Source organism: Macrobrachium rosenbergii, chromosome 7 (assembly GCF_040412425.1).
Source record: "Macrobrachium rosenbergii isolate ZJJX-2024 chromosome 7, ASM4041242v1, whole genome shotgun sequence".
Classification (NCBI taxonomy): domain Eukaryota; kingdom Metazoa; phylum Arthropoda; class Malacostraca; order Decapoda; family Palaemonidae; genus Macrobrachium; species Macrobrachium rosenbergii.
In genome coordinates this window covers 14,787,501-14,800,000 of record NC_089747.1, presented here as the reverse complement: position 1 = coordinate 14,800,000, position 12,500 = coordinate 14,787,501, and the positions used below count along the sequence as shown (strand labels likewise).

General features: G+C 37.1%; 2 protein-coding genes across 5 annotated transcripts in view; one reads left to right on the top strand and one right to left on the bottom strand.

Moving 5' to 3' along the window:
* Positions 1-12,500, bottom strand: part of Prp39 (pre-mRNA processing factor 39) — a 165,198-nt gene that overhangs the window by 109,788 nt on the left and 42,910 nt on the right. The gene's annotated exons all lie outside the window — the stretch shown is intronic.
* LOC136840154 (tubulin beta-4B chain-like) overlaps positions 5,535-12,500 on the top strand; it is a 24,082-nt gene continuing 17,116 nt past the window's right edge. The window contains exon 1 of one of the 3 annotated variants that reach the window (XM_067106591.1): positions 5,535-5,738. In XM_067106591.1, coding sequence (XP_066962692.1) covers positions 5,682-5,738 — 57 coding nt within the window. In that variant the 5' untranslated portion in view covers positions 5,535-5,681. The remainder of the gene's footprint in view (positions 5,739-12,500) is intronic. The other 2 variants (XM_067106592.1, XM_067106594.1) reach the window with 2 other exon arrangements.

The window sequence follows — 12,500 nt, the reverse complement described above, 5'->3', positions numbered from 1 at the left end:
CTGCCTTAATTTCTCAATTACAATCACACCATGCACTTCCACCTGGATACCGGGAAATATTACACCTTTATAATTGTACAGTTACCTTTTCTCATCCAGATCTACCTTACGCACTCCGGTAAACTACCTAATCATTCCAATACAACAATATTGCAGCACTTCTTCAAATCTCTTCAAATCTGCTAACGTGTGTGTGTGTGTGTGTGTGTGTGTGTATATGTATATATATATATATATATAATATATATATATATATGACATATATATTATATATATATATATATATATATATATATATATATATATATATATATATATATATATATATATATATATATATATATATATATATATATATATATATATATATATATATATATATATATATATATATATATATATATATATAATATATATATATATATATATATATATATATATATATATATATATATATATATATATATATATATATAATACACACAATATATATTTATATAATATATATACATATATACTGTATATATACATATATATAATATATATATATATATATTATATATTATATATATGTATATATAATGCGTGTGAGCGCAGTAAAACAGGGTTCATTTAATATAGTCTTGCTCTGTTTGTAAACTCGGTCGTATTCCACGACTGACAGGTCGGCAGTTTGAAATATGTGACGCATGATTCAATCGTCGAACTAAATGAGTCAGTCTTGTCCTTGTCATGAAATTGTGTCAGTAGATAATTTTACATAAAAAACGAATGACGTACAGGGTTTCTGCATATTTTTTTACACTTCTCTACTAGATTCTTAGTTTTCTGTAGAAGAAAACTATTGTGCCGGCTTTGTCTGTCCGTCCGCACTTTTTCTGTCCGCCCTCAGATCTTAAAAACTACTGAGGCTAGAGGACTGCAAATTGGTACGTTTATCACCCACCCTCCAATCATCAAACTTACGAAATTGCCGCCCTCTAGCTTCAGTAGTTTTTATTTGATTTAAGGTTAAAGTTAGCCATAATCGTGCTTCTGGTAACGACATAGAATAGGCCACCACCGGGCCGTGGCTAAAGTTTCATGGGGCCGCGGCGCATACAGCATTATACCGAAACCACCGAAAGATAGATCTGTTTTCGGTGGCCTTGTTTATGCGATGTACAGACAACTCGACTGCGCCGAAGAAACTTCGGCGCATTTTTTACTTCGTTTTTTAATGGGGACCGACTTCCAGAGGGATAATACTGCACAGCATTTCTCATGAAATTACGTTACCTTCAAAGGATTTAGGCTTGTCCAAGGTTGTCTTTCTTAAATTCCGGAACATTTTTAACATCTACGTGACTCACCTTCTAGTAATCTCACGAGCACGCCTGATTGTTCAAATGTCCTTTTTATCATGCTTTAAAACCTCATTCGCTTTACAGAAAAGCTTTTTTTTTATTTAAAACCTCATTCTCTTTACAGAAAACCTTTCTTTTTTTCAAATTTAAAACCTCAGTCTTTTTACAGAAACCAATCTTCACGGCGAAATCACAAATCTTAAAAAGTCAAACTTCCGCCGTCCGCTGTTATAAATTTATATATTTATTTCCAATGTTCTTCGAGAACACTGAAAGTATATTAATTGTTAACTGTTTACGTGCAGTGTTCTTTAAGAACATTGCAAGCATATGAAAAATTAGGTATATACTTGCAATTTCTTCAAGAACTGTGCAAGTATATAAATGACTTACTATTTACGTGCAATTTTCTTCAAGAACATTGCAAGCATGTATGTAAATTACTATTTACTTACAACGTTCTTCAAGAACATCGCAAATATATAAGTCATCAAGTATTTACTTGCAATGTTCTTTAAGGAAAATTGCAAGTATATAAATTATTACCTATTACTTGCAATGTTCTTCAAGAAAACTGCAAGTATATAAATTATGTACTTGCAATGTTCTTCAAGAACAACGCCAGCACATAAATTATCATCTATTTATTTGCAATGTTCTTGAACACTGCAATTATATAATTCATTAACTATTTACTTGCAATGTTCTTCCAGAACAATGCCAGTACATAAATTATTTACTTGCAATGTTCTTCCAGAATATTGCAATTATATAATTCATTAACTGTTCACTTGCAATGCTCTTCAAGAACGCTCCTAGTACAGAAATTATCATCTATTTACTTGGTGTTCTATAAGAACACTGCAATTATATAATTCATTAACTATTTACTTGTAGAGCCTCGATGGCTCGGTCGGTAGAGCAGCAGACTCGGACTTCAGAAGAAGTCTGTGTCGCGGGTTCAAATCTGCAGCCAGCCGGTCAGAGGGGTGGACACTTTGCTATCCGTGTAGCCACGCCGGGATTATGTACGTACTCAACAGATAGGTTTGCTGAAAGCAAATGGATGTTACAGACTAATACACACACAGACAAAGCCACTCCAACATCTTCTAAAAACCTAAGACACCTCACACGTCTCGAACTGTCGGCCTACTCGCTCACGTCTCCTCGCTGTTGGGAGAAAGGGAGCTGGGGATTTGGCACGATACATATCCACATGTGCTACTGGGGTCTAAGCGATGTCAGGCAGGGCAGCCAATCGAGGCTACGGCCTATCCCAACGCCAAATCAAAGTCCTTCAAAAGAAGGCATCGTGCTTACCCCATATGAAAAATGGGAAAGAGCACGTTAAACGAAGAAGATTAACTATTTACTTGTAATGTTCAAGAACAATGCCAATACATAAATTACCATCTATTTACTTGCAATGTTCTTCAAGAAGATTGCAATTATATAATTAAATATTTACTTGCAATGCTCTTCAAGAACACTGCTAATGCAGAAATTATCATCTATTTACTTGCAATGTTCTAGAAGAACATGGCAAGTATATAATTTATTCAATAAACTATACATTTGCTAGCAACGTTCTTCAAGCAAACTAATAACTAACTACTTGCAATGCCCTTCAAGAACTAATCAACACCGGAAGGAGCACCTTCCTCAGACAAACGTCCAACCACTCGTTGCCTTAGGTCATTCTCGGCCCCGAGTGCCACCGTGCCATTTGGCCACCGGGTCATTCTTTAACCCCGGGCGACAATCTCTCGCTCTCTCTCTGGGGCCTTTAAGTCCTTCCTCCCTCCCTCCCTCCCTCCATGGGTAACCTCTCCTCTTCCGGGGTGTCCTCCGCATTGCCCTATTATCCTCTGGACTCCCGCCAGACGCAGGGAGGAATTAAGTTCCACCATAGAATCAATATACGTTGGTCTGCCTGCATTTTCCTGGGATTTTCGTGTGTATCTTTATCGTTCACATCGCGTTGGTTTTTAGTGATATATATATATATATATATATATATATATATATATATATATATATATATATATATATATAAAATAATATATAATGTATAATATATATATATATAAAATATATATATATATATATATATATATAAATTATATATATTACTGTATGTATATATATATATATATATATATATATGCACAAATAAAATATGCATGCATATATGCACATACTCATATATACACAGATATAGATCGACAGACAGACATAGATATAGATGTATATGCATATATATATATATATATATATATATATATATATATATATATATATATATATAAAATATGTATGTATATACGTACATACACATGTATATATATACATATCTATATCGACAGATAGATTTAGATCGACAGACAGATAGATAGACAGGTAGGTAAGTAAACTGGTGTAATGAATGACATTTACAAAGCATGGGCAGTATAGTAGATTATAAAGTCAAATGCCGGTGTAACAAAATGTCCATTAAACCAACTGCATTACAAATGATTATAGAGAAAAAATTCCTCGGAACGAAAAGGTATTGCCTAAGTAGCATTTAAGAACTTCAAATCTAGGTGTAATAACTTTTCCTCAAAACAAACATCTGAGATAACAGAGGATTACTCGAAACCACCTTCAGCATAATAAAAAAATAAAAAAAAAAACTTTTAAATACCATTGCCATGAAGCATGAATTACAGATAATGTGAAAGATTATATAAAAATCTAAACATCTAAGCCTGCAAAAAAAAACAATATAATAAATCATTCATCTCCGTGAAAACTGATTGACTGATTAAGCTTAACCTGGCGTCGTAAAAGTAACGGTCAGATGATAAAGCTGAATTGCTGAATTGCTATCTCGCCTCTTGATCTTAATGCAAGTATCTTACCGCGCTTCAATTCTCTCCTCGAGAATTATGAGTCATTTCCTAAGCATATGACAACACAATTATGCAACGAGCGTTTTGCAGGTCCTATTTTGGAGTTTCCTTTCTTCGTCTGGACGATGTTTGTGATGATGATGATGATGATGAGTGATGTGCGTCACGCTCGTATGTGGATTATGTGGATATGCGTGCGTAAGTGCGTTGGTGTTTAATTGAAATTAAATGGTTTGCTTTTGTTTTGGTAACTTGCGCGTATTTTTTAAATATTTTGATTACATTTAAATTTCTTTTCCATTTATCTTTCTTTAAGTAATTCAACTGATTGCATCAACAATTAATGAATGGTTTGTATACATGTCTGTGTGCACACGCACACACACACATATATACAGATATATATATATATATATATATATATATATATATATATATATATATATATATATATATATATATATATGCATGTGTATACGAAACAAATACAAATAAATACAAATATTTACTGAAATCAGTAGGGTTTCGACTGCAAGATTTTTTATATCTAGAAACTTAAATCTTTCACGGATGATTCAGAATATTAAGATGGAAAGTGAACCAATTTTGTTTCTTATGATGTGCATATGTAAATACATATGATTCTTCGGTGTAGCTCGACCTATCGTAGTGAAGTCAGGTCCTTTTGAGCCTGTAAAAGTAAACCCATGAACATTCTGATAATAAAGTCAACTCTCATGATATAATGCCCCTTATGCTAGAATAATAACGCCCGAGGAATTCCTTCGCTCTCAGATCTTAAACTAATAGAGGAAGCTTGCTCAAGCATGAGGAAGGAGTTTCTTTGACTGTAAACATCTAAGCTGGCACATGATTTGGAGAGTAGACTCCGTAGTACTAGCAGTATCAAGGAAAAATTGCATTTTCCGCCTGGAAGATGTTTTATAACTAATTGCGAATGACCTGCTATTCATTTTAGCTTATTTCCTATTACCGTCCATCTGCGTTTTCCATCCACTGCCTTCAGAAGTGGCTGACAGAAAGACAGGAGTGCGGTGGCCTGTGTCAAGTCTCCTCCCACTCAAGTCTAAACTACCCCACCTACACTCGCCGGCAAATCGAGAGTTTAAATTCCCATAAATAAGAACATTTCGTGAAATATGTTGAAAACTCAATCCACAATCAGTCTCAATTGCCCTTCATGATGGCATATTTAATTGAGAATATACATTTGGAGTTTAAAGGAAAAATAGGAATTGTAATGTGGCAACCAGACGTTGGAAGCTTGTCTGACTCGTGTGGGCTGCGGTCAGGAGAGAAAAGGTGCGAAGCGAGAGAGCCGAGCCTCAGTTGACAGATCAGTGTCGTGGAGGAAGGACGATAAAGCTCCTCTCCGTGAACTCTCCCTCACTCGCGCACACACATCCCCACCAACAAAATGAGAGAAATTGTCCACGTACAGACTGGCCAATGTGGCAACCAGATTGGTACAAAGGTACGTGGTTAAAATTGAGCTTGTGAATTTAATCTATAGTGGGAAATATGACACGATGCTCTGTGTGATAGATATTGCCGGCAAGTGTGGCTTCTGTTCTAGTGATCATTGCAAAAGGGGGGCGTGTTATTTGATACCCTCTAAAGTTGAGGCAGGGTCACCTATATTTCGGCTTTGTCTGGTTTTAGAAGGAAATTTGACACTGCAGATGTTATGACAATAGAGATCAATACGCCACACTTCGTAACTTACTAAGACTTAGATAAAAAAATGATGGGTACATGGCTGAAAATTCTATAACTTCACTATCAACTTTTAATATAAGTGATGCTGACACTAACGCTAAAATGGTCGGGCCTTGAATTTAGGATAAATACACGCAATCAAGATTTTGATTAGTAAAGATATTATATTTCTCTCCTATATTAAGTTTCAGACCAACTTTTTTTTTAAGGTACAGCTTCTCCAAAAGACTAACCTAGTCTCTGAGCCATAGTTAAAAAAAAAAAAATATATTGCCCGCTGAAAGTAACGTAAGAAATAATCTTGAAATATGATCATAGACGTAGGGATTAAAATCCTAAAGTCTTTCCATACGAGAGCCGGTAGAAAAGGTCGTGTCTCTGGTGACCTCTCACGACTTGTTTAAAAGGAAGCCTGGCTTATTTCACGTTGCCTTGACCCTTTAAGCCTAACTTCTATTTCTTTTTTTCACTTTCTCAAGTCATTTTAATTTAATAAATATCATATGTCATACAGTGTTGTTTTCACTTTTTTTTATTTATTAGTTAATGAGGGGCACAAGGTCGTATGCTTTTAGTCTAAACTTTAAAGTGTTTTATTTACTCTATCAGCCTAGTACTATTGCTGACAGATTGCTTTCTTGCTTGTTTTATTTGATGACGTTGTCTCAACGAACAAGTTCATTTTGTTTATTTTCCCGATTTCACGTTTCCTTTCCAAGGCAGTTCACTCTCCTCTGCTCGTTCTTTTCCGTGACTCATTGAGTGAGAGCGAGAGAGAAAGAGAGAGAGAAAGAAAGACAGGCTTTCCTTGACTTCTTTACCTTATAAGGAAATGATCACCTCACGTCTCTCTCTCTCTCTCTCTCTCTCTCTCTCTCTCTCTCTCTCTCTCTCTGCCGTCCGCCCCCCCACCTCATAACCTTCTCCTATTAATCCCGAAACTACCACCCCCTCCCTTTTTATCCTCCCGGTTCCATTCGCATTCACCCCTCCCACAATTCCTTCAGCATTTCCCTCAGTTACTTTCCTTATTCACCCTCCCCGGCCTTCGCTTTCTCATTGCCTGCTGTAGCCTGGCTTCCATTTTGGATTTCGACATACTCTCCACTAAAAGAAGTATTTGTGATAGCATATATATATATAAACATATATATATATATATATATATATATATATATATATATATATATATATATACACACATATATATGATATACATATAAATAGTATATACATATATTATATATACATATTTATATATATATATACATATAAATATATATATATATATACATATATATTATATATATACATATACATATACATATATATATATATATATATATATATATATATATATATATATATATATATATATATGAATCCTAGGGATTTTATGACTAAGACTTAGTTATAATTTTTGCAAGATCCAATAGGTGGACGTATTTCATTGCCTACTTTCTGTAAAGATTTGCCTTTTTGCAATGTAACCTTCTGGAGATTATTATGTATGAATCTGTGAATTTGCACAAGTGGCACTTCATTTCATAAAAAAATATGAAAGCACTGAAAACTATAAATGTTTAGAGTGCCAAAAATAAAATATCAGTTTCTTGACGGGCCAACCGAGTAAATGTTAAAAAGAAACATTTCTTAGCCTTCTGCATTAGACCCACAATTCCATATCATCTGCCAACACTAGTAATGTATGACACTGTAAACCTATGGATATTAAAGAACCATTAAGATGCGTACCTCAGCACTTATCTCCATTCTTGTCAACAACATCCCCAAAAGACTTCATTATCGTGATGTGATGAATTTATCATTGATCGTATCCACTCATGTACCTCCACGCCTGCGCTTGATATCAATCATCTTTAAACGTAAGATTATACCTGACTTATGTAACTAAAATTTTAGAGACTCCTAATGTTATTCTATCGCCTATTTTGAAAACCGTAGTGAAAGACGGATAAACGAGGGCGCATTAAGCCAAATAACGCAAAGGAGAGTCATCCATACTCTTGGTCTGGTCGGATACAGTGCTGGTGTTGATAGTCTGCTCTGAGTATCACAGAGACCCTGTGGATTTTAAACAGTCGCGCAAGGTGGCATGTTTCTTATTTGCTTATTTAATTCTTTCGTTTTTTGTTCTTTGAAGCAAATTATTTGGTATTTAAGTTTTAAGGTTTTTATTTTTTAAGGGAGGGTGGGGATTTGGAAACGTGTGTGTGTGTGTGTGTGTGTGTGTGTGTGTGTGTGTGTGTGTGTGTGTGTGTGTGTGTGTGTGTGTGTGTTCAATCAACTCTTGAGACATTTTATTTAATGTATTACTTTCTCTGAATTTATGCTGCTTTTAAGTTGTTTTAAGGAAATTTTTCGCATGACTCGAGTCCATTTTGAATGTACATCGTTTTATTGCACTCAATTAAGGTGACCTATATCACGAAATATAGCACTTAATTTGAGACAATTTAAACACAATGATATAAATGGAATAATGAAATATGCAGCAAGTTTAGATTTTTATTTTTGTTTTTGAGAGTTTGTCACTTTTCAAGTCGCAACCAGTGTTCAGTGTGCTGAGCAAATACTGACAAACTCTCAATGTTTTGCTTCAATGTTGATGCTCAGCAGCACTTAGTCTACCGGCTGTACATATTTAAGTCCACACTGATTCCACTGTCGTCTACATGAAGCCATGGTTTGTGTTTACTTATGGTTTCTGCTTGCATTTAGTAGAAGCAAGTTTTCAGGCTTCCTTTATCGTGGTGTGAAGGTTTGAGGTGTAACGAGAATAGTACAATTCAGCTTCGACTTGAGAGAACGGAAGAGGGCGTTTTGCTCAACTAGAAATAGTACTTACAAGGGAGTGTCTTCAAACGACGTCGCAAGTCATCGAAATAAGACAGCTCTTATGTAGTCCTAAATCTTACCCCCTCAAAAAAAAAAAAAAATAGAGTAGAAGACGAATTATTCAATTTTTCAAATCAGGGCATATTGAAGGAACGTCTCTCTTCTGAGAGTGGGTGTAACGCGAGATGATGTCATCATGTGGTTTCATGAGGACTTGGCCAATCAACGTCGGCGTTGCTTCGCTCGGCGGTTCCCAAGAATTTCCGTACGGCACAGATGATTGGCTGAGCCATCGCTAGCCGCTGTCTTGCTGTTTTTCTCTGAATTTCTGCTTCGTTTTTCTTCTTATGGTCTTATCTCTGTTTTTCTCTCTCTTTTCACAATCCAAAGGACTGGGTTATGTTGCACAATCTTGAATGCCGGTGAAATTAGCTGTTTTATTGGTTAGTATCGCTGCTTCAAGTCCTTGTTTCCATGCAAGCACTTCGCTGCATTCCTTCGTATCCCGAGTGTCCACGAAAACGCATTCATATTCCCTACAAGGACACCTGTATATGTTCGAAATAATAAGTAATGCGGCTCCTTCACGCCTCTTCCATCATATTCTTCCTTTTCAGCATCAAGATCTATTCCACCTCATAGTATCTCTTGCCTTTTAAATCGTATAGCTTTTGCCGGGTAGAAAAAAATCAGCTTCGCATACGAAGTCAATGTCGGCGACTGGGTCAGCTCTTGCTGCAAGCAATGCATTCGTAGGCACTGCTGTATGCAAAGCGATAGAAGGAAGTATATAAATGCGACGCATCCTTATTAAGATTCTATTCAGTCCTCAATATATAAGCAAGGTTGAGGTCCTACATCGCATGCGAACATACAAATGAAGCTCTGCATACGTCTTTATGTTAGCAGGAGCATTCTGCTGAAGGGTCGGTACGCTCCGAGTCTCGTAAATTCATCCTTATTGACAAAGCGAAGCAGGGCCATTATTAAGAGCTCTACAAGACTGTCTTACACAATCGTCCGAGCAGAATAAGTTATACATCCCGGCGAGTTTTTCGTTTATTCAGTTTCCTTTCGTCACCCCTCCAAATTGTCGTCATCGTTTTCTTTATCGCCCGGAAGTGACGCGAAGTTCCTCAAGGGGCGCATGGAGACAGCAGGGATGTCGTGATGTCAATATTATACTCTGATGTTAAAGCTCATAAACGGGGATTACGTAGAACGATGCATAAAGCATATGCCAAGCAATCAAAAATGCAGGAGTACTTTAGACAAACTTAAATGTCAATTTTGCTCGGAATTAAATGATTTGAAGAAAATACATACACATTAACTCGACTATCTATTGGCGTAATTCAATAAATTTAGTTCCTTGAAGATGTTTAAAAAGCGTGAAATGCGCAGCGTAATCCTCCCTACTCCACAGTTTTCATGTCATCCTTCGTTCACTGAACAGTGCATCCTATTCATTGGCCTGGTGGTGACCCGTTCCCTGTCTTTTTCTTGATTAAATAGCATTTGGACTGGCTGGTTTGCATAAAATGACCAACTCTGGACGCCAGAGGTCGACGGTATATAACTCTCGATGATGATTACTGCGCCGAGACTGCACTAGAGGGTCCTAATATTTACAATCTAACACTTGATATAAGGCAGATTATGTAGCTGGCAAACCTTAAGTTTGCATAACGGCAAAAACCCCTTTTTTAAGTCGGCTCATTTCCTATGCACATTCTGAAAGACATAACATGTAACCCTCAAAGGAACAGGCATTCATTTAACCCCGTGGTACAGCCCCTCTGGCCCTTGACATGGTGCCTTCGCCCTTTCTCCCATCCGTAGTTCCAACCTCACCCTGACCAACAACTCCCCTCTCTCTCTCTCTCTCTCTCTCTCTCCTCTCTCTCTCTCTCTCTCTCTCTCTCCAGCAGTGTTCGTCTATTCGTCTTAGTCATTTGAAAGTGAAGGTACAGTATTTAAAATGAGCGTCTCCCAAAGGACGAACGCTGACATTTTTGTCTACTGATTGAAATTGATCTTCAGTCCTTATATAACGGTGCTTATTTGTTGGCAATGTTTTGATAATCTATTTTACCTAAAGTGGTTTTATCGCCTAATACTCCTGAACTGCCACGAACTGACAGATTCAGTCTCAGTCAGTTAGGACGACTGCTTTTGGGTCTATGCGACGAGCTAAGAAAACCGTTCGCCCCGAAGAAGCGTAACTGTTCCCCCCAGCAACAGTTTTAGTATGCCAACCGCATGCAGTTCCCCTCCAGTTCTGTTCTTTTTTAGCTGATTAATGGTTCCCTTTCCTCGACGACTTTGTCTAGACGGGCGTGCTCCTGTGTCGCGCCCTTTTGGCTAAATGCGTGCTCGCTTGACTCAATGTGAGTTCACACAATACATGCAACAATGTACTTTGTTATTTTGCCCATTGATTGCAGCTCTTGTTCGATACCTGTTCTGGGTTAAGCTGCAACACTGTTGGTGGAAATGCATATCACAATATCAAATCGTTTAATTAATGGTTCTGGAACTACTGGATATTTTTAGATTCGCATAATATACTGTCAAGGACAACTCGGCCCAGATGTCTGGCTTTAGGAAATAAATTTTTTCTTTGAGCGTTCAGTTACGTTTGTAAAATCTGCGGCAGTTAATTGCCATATTTCACTACCTAATTGAATCCTGCTAATTGGTTTCAATCGCTCTAGACTACTTAGGCAGTTCTACTTCGTATGTTTAGGAGAGTTGGCTCAAGTTCCAAATGTAACTATCATTTGATGAATCTACCATTTTATCCTTCATTCCTTCGATGACGGGTAAATGCAAATGGCACAATTATTATCACCCAAGCTTCTTATAAACCAAGTAATTTTCGATAAAAAATACAAAAACCTTTTTGATCATCCAAACAACAAACACCCAAACCGCCTCCTCCACTTCATTCAGCAGCTGGTCCATTCAAGTACCTTGGCTGGTTACAGCAATAACTTTATTAGAACGAATTAGGTGCCTATTGAGGATAATGTCTGCGGAGTCGAGGCGGACAAAACCCAATATATTTTTTTAAAGGGACAAGGTTTTATCATCTGAATTACGAGTATTGTCCAGAAAGGGAGATTCGAGACGTGTTTCACGTGTTCCTCAAACATGGCATTCGCGTTCTGAGACATTATGACTAACAATTATGGCTGATTTTATGGACACTATGACTAACGCGTTGTTATCAGTGATCTCACTTGTCTTAGCGAAGGAGAGGATATGACATCATTCTGTTTACGGTGAGGTTAGCATGTCGTGTTCAGTCTTTTCCCGAAAATTCGCCCAAATGGAACGACGCGACAACTCTCTCATCTGTGTCAGCGGGTGACGTCACGGTCTCCTTTTAAAGGTCTTGCGTTCAGCCGAGTGGCGAGCGCTTCCTCGAAACTGTTGAATCTGGTTATTGAAATAAACTTTCATGCGCCGACGAATGCTGGCTAAGTACATTTCCTTTCCTCAGTTGGTCCTAGAGGTCTTACAAGGACATTTATGGGTCAGGGTGGAGCAGGAGTGAATAAGAGAGTGGAGGAGGGGGTCATATCCTACCCGCATGGGTCTAGCAAGCCGGTGGAAGAGCCACCCAGGGAAAGCCTTTGCCCCCTGAAGACTT